General features: G+C 36.2%; 1 protein-coding gene across 1 annotated transcript in view; it reads left to right on the top strand.

Annotated features, from left to right (window-relative positions):
- The window catches only part of ELOVL4 (ELOVL fatty acid elongase 4), a 30,341-nt gene extending 14,249 nt beyond the window's left edge, over positions 1–16,092 (top strand). The window contains exons 2-6 of the mRNA XM_004422057.3: positions 5,822–6,009; positions 7,956–8,036; positions 10,899–11,070; positions 12,121–12,248; positions 14,860–16,092. Of these exons, the coding sequence (XP_004422114.1) occupies positions 5,822–6,009; positions 7,956–8,036; positions 10,899–11,070; positions 12,121–12,248; positions 14,860–15,135 (845 nt within the window). The 3' untranslated portion in view covers positions 15,136–16,092. The remainder of the gene's footprint in view (positions 1–5,821; positions 6,010–7,955; positions 8,037–10,898; positions 11,071–12,120; positions 12,249–14,859) is intronic.
- The last annotated feature ends 708 nt before the right edge of the window (positions 16,093–16,800 follow it).

The raw sequence follows: 16,800 nt of genomic DNA, 5'->3' as shown, positions 1-16,800 counted from the left end.
TTATTTCTTGCTTCTGGGCTATTTATACATATGGTTCTCTATGCCAGGAGGCCTCCTTCCCTCCCTGTCTGCTTGGCAAATTCCTAGGAAACAGTCCAGATGTCTGCTCTTGAAGTCCACCTTGTCCCCTCTCTCCTGTCCTACCACTGTTCTTAAGACTGGTCCCTGACATTGCACTCATCATGCTGCAAAGCAATTGGTTTTTCATGTCTGTTCCCTCCACTAATAGATAATGAGTTTTGAGAGGTCAGGGACCAAGTAACCTACCCCAAGTCTCTTAGCTCAGAAGGAGCAGAGGGTCTGACTTCAAAGTCTGTTCTGTCTATCCCTCCATGCTGCATCATTTTAAGATACAAATCAAGTTAAGAATAAAAACCTGTTGGTGGAGGATGTTCAAGGGATGCCCCACTTCAGATGGACCATTTTTCCTCCCATTTTTTATAAAAGAATAATTTACACATAGTAAAATTAACTCTTTAGTGAAAAGTTTGTGAGTTTTGGTAAATACATATAGTTGTGTAACCATTACTTGGCCTTTTAATACAGATAAAAGTGTATGATTGCTGACCAAACTAATGTTTGTAAATAAATCAGTCCTACGTGACATGAGCTTATGAAATAGTCAAAATGTTTTAAGTGGACACTATTTCCCGAGAAAAAGTTAACCCTTAAGGGTCTGGAAGGGTTAAGGTAATGCATCTTACTAATTCTTATTATTAAAATAAAATCTCTTGCTCCTGAACTTGATTTGCTATAATATTTAGCTTTAGGTTTGCTTTAATTTAATTTAAAACCAGGATAGGGAACTCATTACCAAAGGAGACAGCTCTTTCTACTTACAGAAAGACCCAGTGGTTAGAAATTTTCTGAATTTAGGTGAAATTTAGTCCCTAAAATTTAGTCCCTAAAACTTCTTCTCATTCTGCCCCCTGGAAATATAGAATAAATCTGGTCTCGTTTTGGGTCGTTTTAGTATTTGCTGAGGCCTCTTTCTCTCTTCCAGGCTCCACATCCCCAGTGCTTGCCCACCACTCTGTGTCATGGCTTCCAAAGCACGCACGGCCCTAGACCAGGTCTGCCAGATGCAGCACCTGAGAGTGAGACTTGGTTTGTGTGAGTTTCTCCTGTCCTCCTTTCTGCTAAGGAAATTTTTGTAGGTCTCTCTTATTTTCTTTCCCTTAAAGGAACGTGATTGATAGTCACAATTCTATCTTAAAATATCATTTGTACCAACAATTTAGGAAGAAATCGATGAGAAATTATCTTCTTTAATACGAAGGTGCCTGGTGACTGAGTGGTGCTGGAATAGCCACCAGGATGCGTGAGGCTTGTGCTCCACTGCCTTTGGCAAGTCTCTTGGCCTCTCTGAATCTCATTTTGAGATAAAGGGATTATTTCTAAATCTGCAGTTCTACAATTCTAGTTCAAATAAAGGTTTACATGACAACATGAAAGCCTTAAAAATTGTTAATAAATAGGCTCAAATTAAGAGCAAAATCACTAAGACATGACGATATAAACATTATGTTACTAAACATATTAATAATATAAAATATACAAATAAGACGATTTGTCAAACAAATTGACTAGAGTCAATTTATATTTGTGCCATACTGATTCCCCCCGCCCCCAAAAAAGGCTTTTCAAATAGAGAAGTTCCAAGAATGTTACATAAAACCCATTTGAATCTTGGTGTTCCTTGATGACAGAATTTGACTTTCATGGGGGCAGGAGGGATAGGGTTTTAATAGAATTTTTTTCTGTTTTTTTCCTCTAATAAATTCATGGTATGGAATCCCACCCATAACTATGTAGGATTAGGATATTGACAACGTCTAGAAATATATCTTCTTTTATTCTAATATGCATAATCTGAATTTGGATTCAGTGTAACTCAAATGAATAGAGGATTTAATTTAGCTTTAAAATACGTTATTTAAACATTTGAGTTAATGAAAACTTGGAGAGTTCATTATTTTCATGGATTTAAAGATTATAAAATACATAAAGCTTCAGTACTCATGATTTTCCTTTACTGTTATAATCCACCATCGTTTTTTTGGTTCAAGACTTGGGGGCACCTGTTAGTAATGGTGAATTTTCATATCATTATATGACACTATTGTGACACACTCAGTCCTTATTTTTAGTAGAAAAAGGAATAGATAAAAGAAGTGTAGGATATTTGAACCTTGTCAGATGTAATAAAGGAAATATTAATGCCAATAAATTCAGAAACACATACATAACAGCAAAGTCATGCAGAAATTTCCTGTGAATATTATTATAGGATGGGAGTGGTTGCTCTGTGGTTCAGGTGCTGGCAGTTACTACACCTTCCGTCATAATCATTGGAGGTGGAGTCTGTGAGACTGTCTGACCCTTGTGAACTGGAAGGGCTAATTTGAGAAGGGTATGGTGTGAACTGTGGCCTTTTATAGGCTGAAAACTGGGCTTTGTTAAGTGGTTGCTGAATAAATGCATGACTTGCATTGTTGGGCAAAGAAGAGAGGGCATTGCCTTTTTTCCCTGGAAAAAGCAAAGAAGTAAAGACGTTGAGCCTCATAGAGCACACACGTACTCATCAAGTAGCCGGTTGAAGTGCTGTTGACTTCAGGTTAAAATTGTATGCCATCAAAGAGGAGGATCTGGGAAGAGCTGAAGGAAAGGGTTGCTGGACACTGAAGAAGCTTTAGTACTAATGAATGTACTGTTGGATTTCACTGCAGGGATAGAGAATAAAGGACTAATATGAAAAAAATTACCCACCCCTCATTTATTCATCAAATAAATGTTTAGGCACCTTGATAGGCCTTGCAATACAAGAATGAAAGACCCAGCCCTGCCTTCAGAGAGATTACATTTTAGAGGAAGGTCACGGGACAGTGTGATGGCTGCTGTAATGGAATAGAATCATGTGCAGGTACTCGGGCAGTACACAGTGGGTCCCCTGACTAGTTAAAGTTGCCTATTTTCTTGATCCAGTTTTGCTTGCCTTCAATTCCATTCTTCCTCCTAATTGTTATTTTAAAAGGTAACAGCTTTCAGAAGTGAAAAAAAGAAACCCAAGAGATCACCTAGTTTCTTGCTACTCAAAGGGTGGTCCATGGAATATTGGCATAGCATCAGTTGGAGCTTTCTAGGAAGTGCAGAATCTTACTAAAAATGGGCTGCACCCTAGACCTACTGAGTCAGAAGGTGCATTTTAACAATGCCCCCTAGGTGATTGTTTTTCTCGTCAAAGGTGGAGAAGCACTAATCCAGTTCGCCTTCTCTTCACCAGGTTTTGTAGATGAAGGGGATGGAGAGTGTGTGCCCTGAAGGCCCTACGCCCAGTAGCAAAGCTGTTTACTGATAGAGTCTTTCGTGCTTTCTCTGCTGCCTCAGTTGCTTCTTTCCTCTTCTATTGGCCTCTGTTAGTGTTTCATATTGTCAGATCTGCAGCTTCTTACTCGTGTCTCTTTCTCTGTCTGCCTTTGGTAGTTTTCTCTTTAAATTTCTCTGTTGAATGAGAGAATGGTACAGGTTACCCACCCTATACATCAACAAGAATGAGCACTTTTATTTATTCTTGATTTCTGGGAAATTTTTGGACCTATTCCTCTAATTTTTTTTTTTTTTTATGAGGAAGATCAACCCTGAGCTAACATCTGATGCCACTCCTCCTCTTTTTGCTGAGGAAGACTGGCCCTGGGCTAACATCCGTGCCCATCTTCCTCCACTTTGTATGGGACGCCGCCACAGCATGGCCTGACAAGCGGTGCGTTGATGCGCGCCCGGGATCTGAACCGGCGAACCCCGGGCCGCCACAGCGGAGCGCGCGCACTTAACCCCTTGCGCCACCGGGCCGGCCCCTCTCTAATATTTTTTTACTTGTTGCTCAGAACTTCCTTTGAAGTCAGTAGGAATTCTGTGTGCGCTAAGAGTGAGAAATAGTCCATGATGTTAGAAATGAGAGTCTACTTACAGATCAATTCATCTTGCTTTCTTTGTTACATAGGTTATCGCGTAACAGAGTCCTTTTGCTATTTGCATCAATCTCATGGAAGAAATAGTATCTGCTCTCTGGTGACCTGGAGTAGAACAGGGCTTTAGGGTTTAGGGGGTTTGTATTAAATCTTTTTTTCTGTAATACAGAAAAATAAAGATCTAAGTAGATAAACAGCCCATGTTTTAAGGGAGCCTTTGGTGTAGAAAGATATGGTCATAGAAGGATAATATGACAGCTTTAAAGAAAAGTGAATAGTCACTGAGAAGACCGCAGTGGCACAGTGTCTTGCACAGCAGTCAGCCACTCGCTCCTTGTCAGAGGTTTACCTTCTCTCCTGTCTTCTAAGTATTTTAGTTTATTTTTAACTCTGGAGTATGTTTTGATTTGAGTGATAGAACCATAATTTCCATGGATAGATAGATAGTAGGCCTCCTCTGTAAACTATGAAATACGATGAGTTTTTCTGTTTTGCTTGTTCTCATGTGTTTTTCTTTCAAGTCACTATCCCACCTTTTCTAACAACTCTTATTTCTTAGAAACCGTAGTTATATGTCACTTCTTGACTTTGGAGACTGTGTGATTAAATATTGTTCTACTTGTGTTTCACATCTTGTATCTTATTTTCTATTGACAATATATAGAAACAGATTGATTTATTTTTATGTAAAGTATTTTGAAACATAATTGCCTAGTCCAGAGATTTCTTGCATATATTGTTTTAGTAAAATTGTCACTTTAAATAGGGGGACATTGTAATAAGCAATTAAGTTAAATTCCTTTAGGCTAGGTTTAGGAACTGGCTGAAAGGTTAGAAATTTATTTTTCTTTATTATTTAAAAAATATATAATATTCCTCAGAATAGAACATAGAAATGTTTTGTATTACCAAGAATAAATTAGACATTAGATTCACAACCTTTAAAATACTGTTTAGCTTTTAGAAATATAAAAATTAATTTCAATATCTTTTTATAATGTATTAGAATATTACTTTTTGTTAACCCCAGAATTCATTTTCATGCTTCTCTTAGAAATGTTTTACTTGTGGCAAAACTCTATTATAAAATTGATTCAGGGCTGCATATTTGAATATTAAGGACAATTGATTCATTTTAATGAAATAACACGTTGCATTATATACATTATATTTATACATATGTAAGGTAAATGATTTATAGCTTTAGAGAAAAGCATATAAATTGGTTATCTTATGGGTTAAAAAAATAGACTCATGTTCTCAAGGAAAAAGTTAGAAAAATGTCTTAAATATGAGGATTGTCATTTAAATAGATTACAGAACTATAATGATCTCTAACTTAATCTCCTAATATAGCTGGACTCCTGTCTTCAGTATCCAGAATATCCCAGGAAATGGCTTCCATTGGCTCACGCCTCTTCAGTTGACTGATTCTTTCCTGCTTTAGGCACAGGAGGGAGCGGTTCTAAACTGCCCTGATAAATTTCACACATTTAATATGGATAAATTTCACACATTTAATATGGAAGACAAGTTTTTGTTTTCTGTCTGTGAAGTCTTTCATTAACTTTTCATCCCAAGCTTGTTCTATATTTTTAGTGAGCTTATTTCTTATGGTTCTTTATAAAACATAATGCGTGCCGTATGTAATGAAATTTCATTTTCAAAAGCTCACAGGGATCGGTCCTGTTTCTTTGGTTTTTATGCCATGTATTTTGTTGGGGCTCAAAGGACAATGATCTGTATTTGGTCAAATTAGGAAAATGAAGTTGAAACATTATAATTCCTAATAAGTTCATTTTATGAAACATTTATTGTGTAATGAATTTTATACTATTTTGTTCTCTCTGTAGACAAACGTGTGGAGAATTGGCCTCTGATGCAGTCCCCATGGGCTACACTTTGTATCAGCACTTTTTATCTCCTATTCGTGTGGCTGGGTCCAAAATGGATGAAGCACCGGGAACCTTTTCAGATGCGCTTCGTGCTCATTGTCTATAATTTTGGGATGGTTTTGCTTAACCTTTATATCTTCAGAGAGGTAGGTGTATTAAAATCAGTCTATAATAATTCCCCAGGGTTATTGAAATTACAAAATGAAAATGTTTAAAACCATCATTATAATATTGTACCCCAAGATAACTGTTATCTACTCTGATAAGTAAATTTTATACTCTGAAAGTATATTTTATATACTTTTATACTATTTTTTATACTTTTATACTTTTATACTTATATACTTTTATACTATTTTTATACTATTTTATATACTATTTATACTAATATATATATACTATTATACAGAGTATAATTTTACTCAAAGTAAATTTTATATTATTGACATTTTTCATTTTTGGATGACAAAAATATGAAACATACATAAAGTATGGGACAGTTACTTAAAATGGAATTTTGAAGCAGACAGTCTGGATCCTAAAATAACCCTTACTAGCTGTTCTGACACTGGAAGTTATTTAACTTTTCTGAAACTCATTTTCCCCATCTGTAAAGTGGGGATAATACCTACCTTCTGTCAGAGATAAGTGATATAATTTTTGCATAGTGTTTGGCACTTTAAGCACTCAGTAAGTAGCCGCAGCTATTTATTTATGATTCTCATTCAGCAGTTTCAAGTTTGGTAAGTGATCAAAATATGCAGATGTAAAATAACAATTTCAAGTTAAATCCTATTACAGAATGTCAGTGTATTTTGAGTTGGAGCTAAAATGAGTTAACTGTTGGGCCGGCCCCGTGGCTTAGCGGTTAAGTGCGTGTGCTCTGCTGCTGGCGGCCCGGGTTCGGATCCCGGGTGCACACCAACGCACCGCTTCTCTGGCCATGTGAGGCCGTGTCCCACATACAGCAACTAGAAGGATGTGCAACTACGACATACAACTATCTACTGGGGCTTTGGGGGAAAAATAAATAAATAAATAAAAGAAATAGTAACTAATGATTAGAATTTATAAAAAAAATAAAAAATAAAAATAAAATGAGTTAACTGTTAACACAACTGTTGCTAATCATCGTGTACTTTTCTGGGCACCAACAAATTCTCCATGATATTTTGAAAGGAAATCCTAAAAGCTAGATTGACACAGCCATTTTTTAAGTTGTAAGAGTATAAGAAATTTGTTTCCCAAGAGACTCCTCATTAAAATTCTATATGAACCCATAGAACTGGATTGGTGATGCTAGGAAAATAAATAGTACTCTCCTTTAAAAAAAATCTGGGGCCAGCCCCGTGACTTAGCGGTTAAGTGCGCGCACTCCGCTACTGGTGGCCCGCGTTCGGATCCCTGGTGCGCACCGATGCACCGCTTGTTGGGCCATGCTAAGGCAGCGTCCCACATACAGCAACTAGAAGGATGTGCAACTATGACATACAACTATCTACTGGGGCTCTGGGGAGAAAAAGGGGAAAAAAGGAGGAGGATTGGCAATAGATGTTAGCTCAGGGCCGGTCTTCTTCAGCAAAAAGAGGAGGATTGGCATGGATGTTAGCTCAGGGCTGATCTTCCTCGCAAAAAGAAAAAAGAAGTAAAAAAAAAGTCTTTCTTTAATTGACAACTTAGCCTACAGAATTTCAAATTTGTAAAAAACTTTATTTGGATACTTTTACCTAATTTGTTAGATGCAAACCACTATAGATCAAGAATAGAAATCAGTGCAGCTCTTAGATCTAAGTCATGGTTAATCAAAATTTCTCTTAATGTTATGAAGTAGATACAGTTGATGTCTCAGTCCAAAAGTTACATGTGATTTTTAATTTAGACTTCAATTTTAGAATAAATTGACACAGTAAATTTTAGAAATTCTAACACATTTCATGTGTTTATGTTTAATGTGTTAATGTTTAATGCATTTGACATTTTTTTAGACAATATTGCTTTTAAAAACAATTTGAAACGTTGCATATTGTATTTAGTGTTTTTAATGCTGTATCTACTAAAACTTTACTCCAAATATTATTCCCTTTTTCCCCAGTTATTCATGGGATCATATAATGCAGGATATAGCTATATTTGCCAGAGTGTGGATTATTCTGATAATGTTAACGAAGTCAGGGTAAGTACATTAAAAATGCTGTTAATGAGTAGAAGTGGGTTTTAATTTTATAGTCCCCAGTCTGTGAAAAACGTACTTTAATGTAGTGGTAAATGTGTATTGGATTGTTTTGAGTCAATAAAGCTATGCTTTTCTTTTCAAGTGCATGATTGAAAATCTATTTGCATACCCCTATTATCTTCTTTTGTTTGGTGGCGTGAGAGTGAATATGTGTTGGATTACTGGAATGCATTACTTAAAAAAAAAGTTTCATGTTTAGTGTAAAGATGATATTTTAGATTTTTGTTATTTTTGGTCAAGACTAGAAACTTGTAAAGAAAGTCTAATTCTTAAGAAAGTCTGAGGAAAAACAGACATTTTATAAATGATGTAATGTTTAGCAAATTAAGCATAGCACAATTGGTATATAAACTCAGTTTTTATTGTAATTGCAGAAAAATAAACCACTAGTAATATAATGTTATCATATTTTACTTTCCAGCCACCTACATCAATAAAATTACCATTTTACTCAAGTGGAAGAAACAATAAATTATTTTATGATTTATTGAACTCCTCTTGTGTACTGTGGTTCATATGAAAAATTATATATACATAAGACATATATATAAAACATATGTTATGTGTTTTGTGTTACATGAAATATATGTGGTAATAATATATATAGTAGCTTCCATTGAAAAAAATGGATTTTTGAAATTGGAATTGGGAAATATAAATGTCAGTATTTATCAAGACCCAAGAGCAGATGGCTTTGTCCTTACCATTGTATGTCCATGTGTTCATCTGCCTGTTAGAAGACTTAGGCACGGATGAAAAATCACCCCTTTGGTCGTCATGTTGGTTTTATTCATTCAGCAAATGTGTGTTGAACACCTACTGTGTGCAGATAGTGTGGGGGGGGTGCCCTGGGGATACAGGTGAAAAGACAGATGAGCTCCTGCCTTTATGGAGCTATTATTCTAGAGAAGAGGGGAGAGGCAGACAGTAATCACAGCACCAAACGGTTAACAACAAAATAAAACCCTGGCCGAGGCTGAGAGAGAGTGAGGGGAGCTGCTTTATTTAGATTCGTTGGCTAGGAGAAAATTCTTCTGATGACCACACTGCAGAGAAGCTCCTCAATGGAGAGCTGCCTCCTGCGGTCTTGCCTGGTTTGGGGGAGGAGAAAAGGCAAAGAATTTATCTTGCTTTCTTTTAGGAGTGCGCTTAGAAAAACCCCTGGATGAAACAACATACTAACATTTCGAGGATAAAAGTTTAAAAATACCACTCTGGTAATTGTGAACCTACCCTCCTGACATGCATAAAGGGTCAGTTCTTTAAATAATGAGCTATTGTGAGAACTGTAATCTAGGGAGAGAAAGAACCAGAGATTCACCACAGATTGCGTTTGCAACGTTCCTCCCACTCTCTTCTCCTCTCTCATAGTAAATGTAGTAGAATGAATATTTCAGTCAGAGACTCATTTTTGTATTCATTGTTATGTGGCCAAGAAGTATCACTTTTCACTTTGATGTAGACTATTCAAAGATAATGCAGTTTACAAACTAAAGAGGATTATTTATAGCTATTTGTGAATTGTGGCTAATTTAGAGGCCCAGATGGGAGAAAAAATAAGACATTATCTGTTACCTTCTAGATAAAGTTTATTTTGCCAAAATGGTTGTAATTACTTTGTTTTAAAGTACTAACATAATAGTGAACCTTAAACCTAGTGTTGCTGTGAGTAGCTATTTCAAGCCTGTTTTCAACCAGTTTTATCATTTTCAACAATATTATTGCTCAAGCAAATTCAGTAAATAATTCTCAACCTGTAAATACGAGACTTTATTTATTTATTGGACCTTTCTCTTTCCTCCTTGCTCACACTTTAAAATTGTAATTTTGTTTTTTAAAAGCAAAAAACAAAACCAAAACATACAAAAACCCATAACAACTAATAGACGCAGGAATAAAATGAGGAAGGGATCTTTTAACTCTGAAACTCCGAAGCCGGTCTAAGAATAAGTCTGTCAAACCCCTGACGCACGAAGGTTTATAATCAGATCTCACTTATGTCCTGCCTTCTTTGTTATTTGTACGTAGGGCATTTATTATACAAAATACGATGTTAAAAAGTGGAGTTTAGGTTGTTATTATAGTAGGATTCTTGTGAAATATTTTAAAACATATATACAGAGGTCATCTCTCACTGGGTCCTTGGATCCTTAATCTCAGCATGTAACGTAATCTTTCTGCACCATCTGGTGTCTTAATTAGAGCCAGGAAAAGACAAGACTTATTCATGTAAGCAGGATTATATTTATGACCTAGGAAATATTTGTTGTTTTTGTTTATTTGTTTCAGTTGATCATTTTAAAGATTTTACTGCCTAATGCAGACTACTGTGATTGGGTACTTACTTTGCTGCACGTTAAAGTGAGAGAGAGTCAGACACTAACAGAGACCAGTTGCTACACAAACATACTTGCAAGAATGTCTGAGGTACAGTACAGGCTAAGCGTGAACAACTGACATACCTTTACGAAGTGACTGTCTTATTTTCTCTACCAGACTGAAAACCTTCGCAGTGTGAGTGTGTTGGCAGCTCTGTGTTCCGCAGTCTGTACTGCATGACATCCAGCTACGTAACAGACGGAAAATTTGCTCCAAATTGTTGGCACTGTGGACATGTAGCTTTGGCTCTTTCTTTCCCATTTTTCCCCTGTGGATAGTTGCTCAGGTTTCTCACCTACTTAGGCAAAAAATGAGTCCATGCCTTGTACATTTTGTGCAGTGAAGATGATTTAGGACTTATTTACAGTGAGTATAAAACCATATGATAGGTGTGTATAACACGTGTTTCCTTTCTTTTTGCAGATAGCTGCTGCTCTGTGGTGGTACTTTGTGTCTAAAGGAGTCGAGTATTTGGACACGGTGTTTTTTATCTTGAGGAAGAAAAACAACCAAGTCTCCTTCCTTCATGTCTATCATCACTGTACAATGTTTACGTTGTGGTGGATTGGAATTAAGTGGGTCGCAGGGGGACAAGGTGAGCATTTCCAGGAAAATATCTGCACATGTTGAATTACAAAAATGTGTTGGGTGGAAAGTAATGAGAACCTGGGAATTTGCCTTGGTCTGTAATTTAACTTGCTAATTATTTCTGTGTTAATTTCATTTTAAAGAAATTTGAAGAAAGTTAAGCTTTAGCTTTTCATCTGTGACTACTTTAACACCTAAAGATTTGCCCCAGAGATGAGCATAAACTAAGCCTAAATGTAGCAAATAATATTTTGATGGGGAGCAGTTCCAGTGGTTCTGATCCAACGGATGCCAAGATATAACCCGTTAGCCTGAAGGTTCCATCTCTAGGCCAAGCCCAGAGCCCACCCCTGCTCTGAAATAGGCCTTGCGTGAACCTGTCAGTTCTTACTCAAAGGAAATTGTATATAACCTTGTTAATGTTAAAGAGGATCTGAAGTCATAGTTTGGCCAAGATCTGCCTCCAGCTTTTCAGATGCCTGTAGATTGAAGATGATTCACATTATTGAGCTGGAAACAGATGGCTCCTCTGACGGGGACCCAGGGTACAAGTCATTATGGTACAGTTCATTTTGCTACTTTCCATTTAAAACTATTTAGAAACCTAAGCAATAAGTACTGTTTTCTTGTAGATATGTATATTGGCATGTCTAAAGGCAATAATGGGACATTTACAAATCTATTTAAATAATTATATGTACCATGACTTTCCCCCCAAGAATAATAGAGTGAAAAGTAATACAGGCACTAGTTCTATATTAGGGCCTACTTAACCCACTGGAGTACCCCATTTAAAAAGTCGCCCCTTTGAAAGTCCTTTGCATTTGCAGAACACCCATTTTTATTTATATGCTAAAAGCTTGAGTCTCAACTTTAAAAATACCTAGCATGATCTGAAGAGAAGGCTTTGCCATTGGTACTCCTTTACAATTTTTATTCCTAATCTGTACTCAGGATTAAATGTTAGAAAATAATGTGGATTCATTTATTTATGTCCAAATGATTTATTGCCTAATAAGGGTTTCTGTATCTTGTAATTACCTCTTGTTTTGTCAAGCATTTTTTGGAGCCCAGTTGAATTCCTTCATCCATGTGGTTATGTACTCCTACTATGGGTTAACTGCGTTTGGCCCATGGATTCAGAAGTATCTTTGGTGGAAACGATACCTGACTATGTTGCAGCTGGTGAGTTAAATGCTTCTAAGGTTTCTTCTGGTGCAACACTGAAAATGTTTGAGTTTATTATTTGTAAAGTGCTGAGTCATTTTCAAGAATTTTCTTTTACAAAGTTGACTTTCTTTGTGCTCCAGCTGTGAGAGTTGAGACTGCTTGGCTCTGAGCTACCTGTGCAGAGACCTAGTGGTCTCAGCCACTTGCTTTTTTTTTTTTTTTTTTTTAATTTTTTTTTTATTGCAGTAACATTGGTTTATAACATTGTAAAAATTTCAGGTGTACATCATTGTACTTCTATTTCTGCATAGATTACATCATGTTCACCACCAAAATACTAATTACAACCCATCACCACACACATGTACCGAATTATCCCTTTCACCCTCCTCCCTCCCCCCTTCCCCTCTGGTAACCACCAATCCAATCTCTGTCTCTGTGTGTTTGTTTATTGTTGTTATTATCTACTACTTAATGAAGGAAATCATACGGTATTTGACCTTCTCCCTCTGACTTATTTCACTTTGCAAAAGACTAGACACAGCTCTTGTTTCTCTAAGAGAAATACTCTTTAAAAATATCTGTGAAATGGGTGAGTCAAGATCTAAACATACCACATAGTTTAGTAAGTACATAGACTCATATGTGACTAGAAAAATAATATAACTTTTTGTCATGTGATTTTTTTGTTTTGTTTGTACTTCAAATGTTATTAGTACCTCTCTTCATCCTGTCTTTGCTTAAATTTTCAGTTTTCTGTTCCATCTTTCAGTCCTTGTTAACAGATCCCATACATTTAGAATGTAGAAGTTGAAGCGAAGGCACAGAGCCAAGGAAGATTGGGGTAGAGGAAGGAACGAGGACAGAGAACTCTTAATTCTCCAACACACAGTCCGTAGAGGGCAGAGCTAGGTATTTTCAGATCTAGTCTTTAGACCAGACAGTTTTCAGCACATACCCCAGTAGGACTTCTTATAGCATCCTGGTGCATCAGTGTGACATTCAGAGGTAGACACTAGCCCAGAATCAAACTGGAAATCCAAAACCAACCTGATAGCTCTTCTTCAAGCCTTGGAATTTATTATAATTTGCTTTAATCATAGCGTGTGCACGATTTTATCAGTGGAATCATGTTTGGAAATATTATCCACCCCCACTTTAAGTTGCTAAACAGCTGGCTAACCAAACAGGAAACACAACTTTTGGGGAATGCTGGATGTGAAGGATTCATTTGTAACCAAAATGCTACAGGAAGCTTCCTCCAGTTTTTGTGTAAGCTGTTTAGACAGTTTGTGTAATTCATTTCTCTCAGTAATTAGTAAATGGTCCTAAGAAAATGAAGGGATGACAAAAGTCATGTGAACTATTTATATCTATTTCTTTGGAGCCTGCATGTGGCTCTCCTTGGGTGATGCCAACTCAATTACACCCATATACACACCCTTTTTCGATGATGCAGGTTCTAAGAATTGTTGTGAAATCAAAAGTTCTTAAAATCTGGATTTGCCATGGAAAATTTTAAAAGTTGTTTAATCTGATATAAATTTTGGGTTTATGTGGAATAAATTATTTCAATAATATTTAATATAATAATCAGTATTGATAATGCTGTCCTTAAAAGAGAAAGCACAATTGTCCATTCCAAATAAGATGTTAATTTTGTGAAGGGGAGTGTATTTCCAAGCCAGTTCTCACAACATTAATCATGTAAGTTAATCTTGTAAAAACTTAACCTTTGTTAACACCATGGAATTCATAATTCTTATATCAAGAACCATTCATTTGTTGATATATCAGAATTTAAACTGACTTGCCTCATCTTAATTAAAAGCATCTTAATTTTGGCTTTTCTTCTTTTAAAAACTCTTAAAGTTGAAAGTGATTCTCTCTTTTTTGCACTTATTCTCAAATATCTATTAAATTTTACCAAAAATCTTAGTTTTTAGAGGATAGTGTTAATTCAAATGCATATTTACCTGTCTGCTATTCTGTAAGAAACAAATAATGAACCATTTTGATAAGTTCATTTTTAAAAGTATATGTACCAGCTTGCTGACAATTTTGTGGAAAGAAATCTGTCTAAAATGTGGGAGGAAAACAGAAATGGAAGAGCCGACAATACTGTTACTTTACTCTCTTAGGCCCCTGATACTCCCTCTCCTTAGATAACAACGTTATTCAACATCATCCAGCAAGTATTCGTGGAGTCCAGACACTGTGCCAAGGATTCAGGGTTATCAGGGAGCCACACAGCGCCCTGCCGTCTGCAGGTGCATACAGTGGAAAAATGGACAGGCAAGAAGTGGACAAATGCAAAAGACAATTTCAGATAGTTATAATCCTTGTAAAGAAAAAAGCCCACACAATCAGAACCCCTTTGGTTAATGGGATTGAGAGGGCCAGCCCAGCGTAGGGTACTTTAGTTCTCGTCATCAGGAAGGCCTCGCTGAGGAGATGGCATTTGAGCAGAGACCTGAGTGAGAAGGAACCAGGCGTGGGAGCCAGAAAACTATTAAACCTTGGACAGTGTGGCAAAATTTGGGCCTGTCTTAGCTAGAAAGAATATTCTGATATTGAGTTATTTACTGTTCACAGTAAATGTGCCCTGCGTTGTTTTGTTTTTCAGATTCAGTTCCATGTGACCATTGGGCACACAGCGCTGTCTCTGTACACTGATTGCCCCTTCCCCAAATGGATGCACTGGGCTCTCATCGCCTACGCAATCAGCTTCATATTCCTCTTTCTTAACTTCTATGTCCGGACATACAATGAGCCTAAGAAATCCCAAACTGGAAAAACGGCTGTGAATGGTATTTCAGCAAATGGTGTGAACAAATCAGAAAAACAGCTAGTGATAGAAAATGGAAAAAAGCAGAAAAACGGAAAAGCGAAAGGAGAGTAAATTGAACTGGGCCTTAACTGTTGTTGACAGTGAGGAAGCTCCCGTTTCATATATAATTTCAGGGAAACAAGCAAATGAGGGTTGGAGGATGGGGAGAAAAAGGCAAATGTGCTCTATGTATTAGTAACCTTTAGACTGAGTAAAGTGTTAAATATGATACCCAGATGTTTTATTTATGAAGTTTTTATTTTAAACGTTTTTTTTATTAGCCTTGCTGTTGTCCAGACCAAAGCAATCATTATGTGACTTTGGAGACGCTCCGCCCTTCACATCCGTTTGTCTAATGCATGAGACTTTTCATGTATCTTATATACAGGCATTCTTCAGTCTGATGATCAAAGAAACACAGTCTTTATGCATTTTTTGGCTAAATCACTAATTACCTACGGATTAAAATCGGTCACCTTACATTTTCTAGTCCAAAGCTGGAAATGCAGATACTGTAAAATTTGCACATTTGAATTCGTTTGCTGACTGGAATGGTCGAATCTCTCCACCTCTAGTCTGAATATACCCCTTTAGATGTAATTAAATTTTAAAAATCTGATGAACTCTGTAGACTCTTAGAGGCTCGATGATGATGGTGTTGGTAAAAATAAGAAGGAATTACAGTAAAATCCTGTCTGGTGACCCAGAGGTCACCATGACTTGTGGCACAAATCACTGTGGGGAACAATTTTTGTGATGAAAAGGCAGCCTTTCAATACTCCTGTTACTATCAGAAATATATTATGAAAATTAAGATTATTGTCTGATTGAAACATGAAACAATTTGTGTCTTTATAAGTAACATAAAATAGTGACATTTCTGTGCTGTTAGAAGAGAGTATGTTGATTTTTATTCGGCTTTCCTTGTTTTGATTTGTGGCTGTAACAGATTTTTCATATGTGGAAATATACCTACCTCTTCTGTTGGAAAGAACATTTAAAATTAAATAAATTTTAATTAAAAATCAAGGAGTCTTCTAGTGTAAATTTCAATATTAACTTTAGAATCCACTAGTCTTTTTTTTTGCTTTTTTACAAATAGCTTACACCAAACTTTTCTGTGAAATGATCCTTATCTTTGATTGTGTTTAATTTTGGAGTGATATTTTCCTTGTGAAAAAGTTGCAAGATCATATTTATTAGCTAGATATGAAGAGTAAACCCATTTTGGTGCAATATTCTTGACTCCTTGGTGCTAAAGATCATTAAATTCAGTGCTTGATTGTTGCAAGGTATTAATTATTAAGACACAAAATGAATAAAAGAGAAAGCAGACAAAACTATAAAATTCAATTTGCTATTTACAAATGAAGTATTTCATGTACTATAAATGAACAACCGGAGATTCGCTGGGAAAGAAGCATGTACAGTGTCATATTACACAGGTTCGTTTGTTAGGGTGTGTTGCACAGGCATCATAGAAAGAGAAAATGTGACCAAAAAAGCATGAATATTTCTAGGTATCTCAACATGTCCAAACTGCATGAGCAGAATGTGTGCTGTTTGTGCAGACAAACTATTTCAGAGTATTTTGTAAACTATAAAATATTTGTTGTGCATTAAAATTACATACTTTTTCCCCAAAGGCATGCAGTCATAAGAATTATAGAAAATTTGCAACACATATAATAGTTTGATCTAAGAGGATTCAACACTTTGTTTTGCTACTCAGTGTGT

This window comes from Ceratotherium simum, chromosome 19 (genome assembly GCF_057802395.1).
Source record: "Ceratotherium simum simum isolate JZ-2026a chromosome 19, ASM5780239v1, whole genome shotgun sequence".
Taxonomy (NCBI): Eukaryota; Metazoa; Chordata; class Mammalia; order Perissodactyla; family Rhinocerotidae; genus Ceratotherium; species Ceratotherium simum.
The sequence above is the reverse complement of the archived record's forward strand: the minus strand, read 5'-3'. Positions and strand labels throughout refer to the sequence as shown.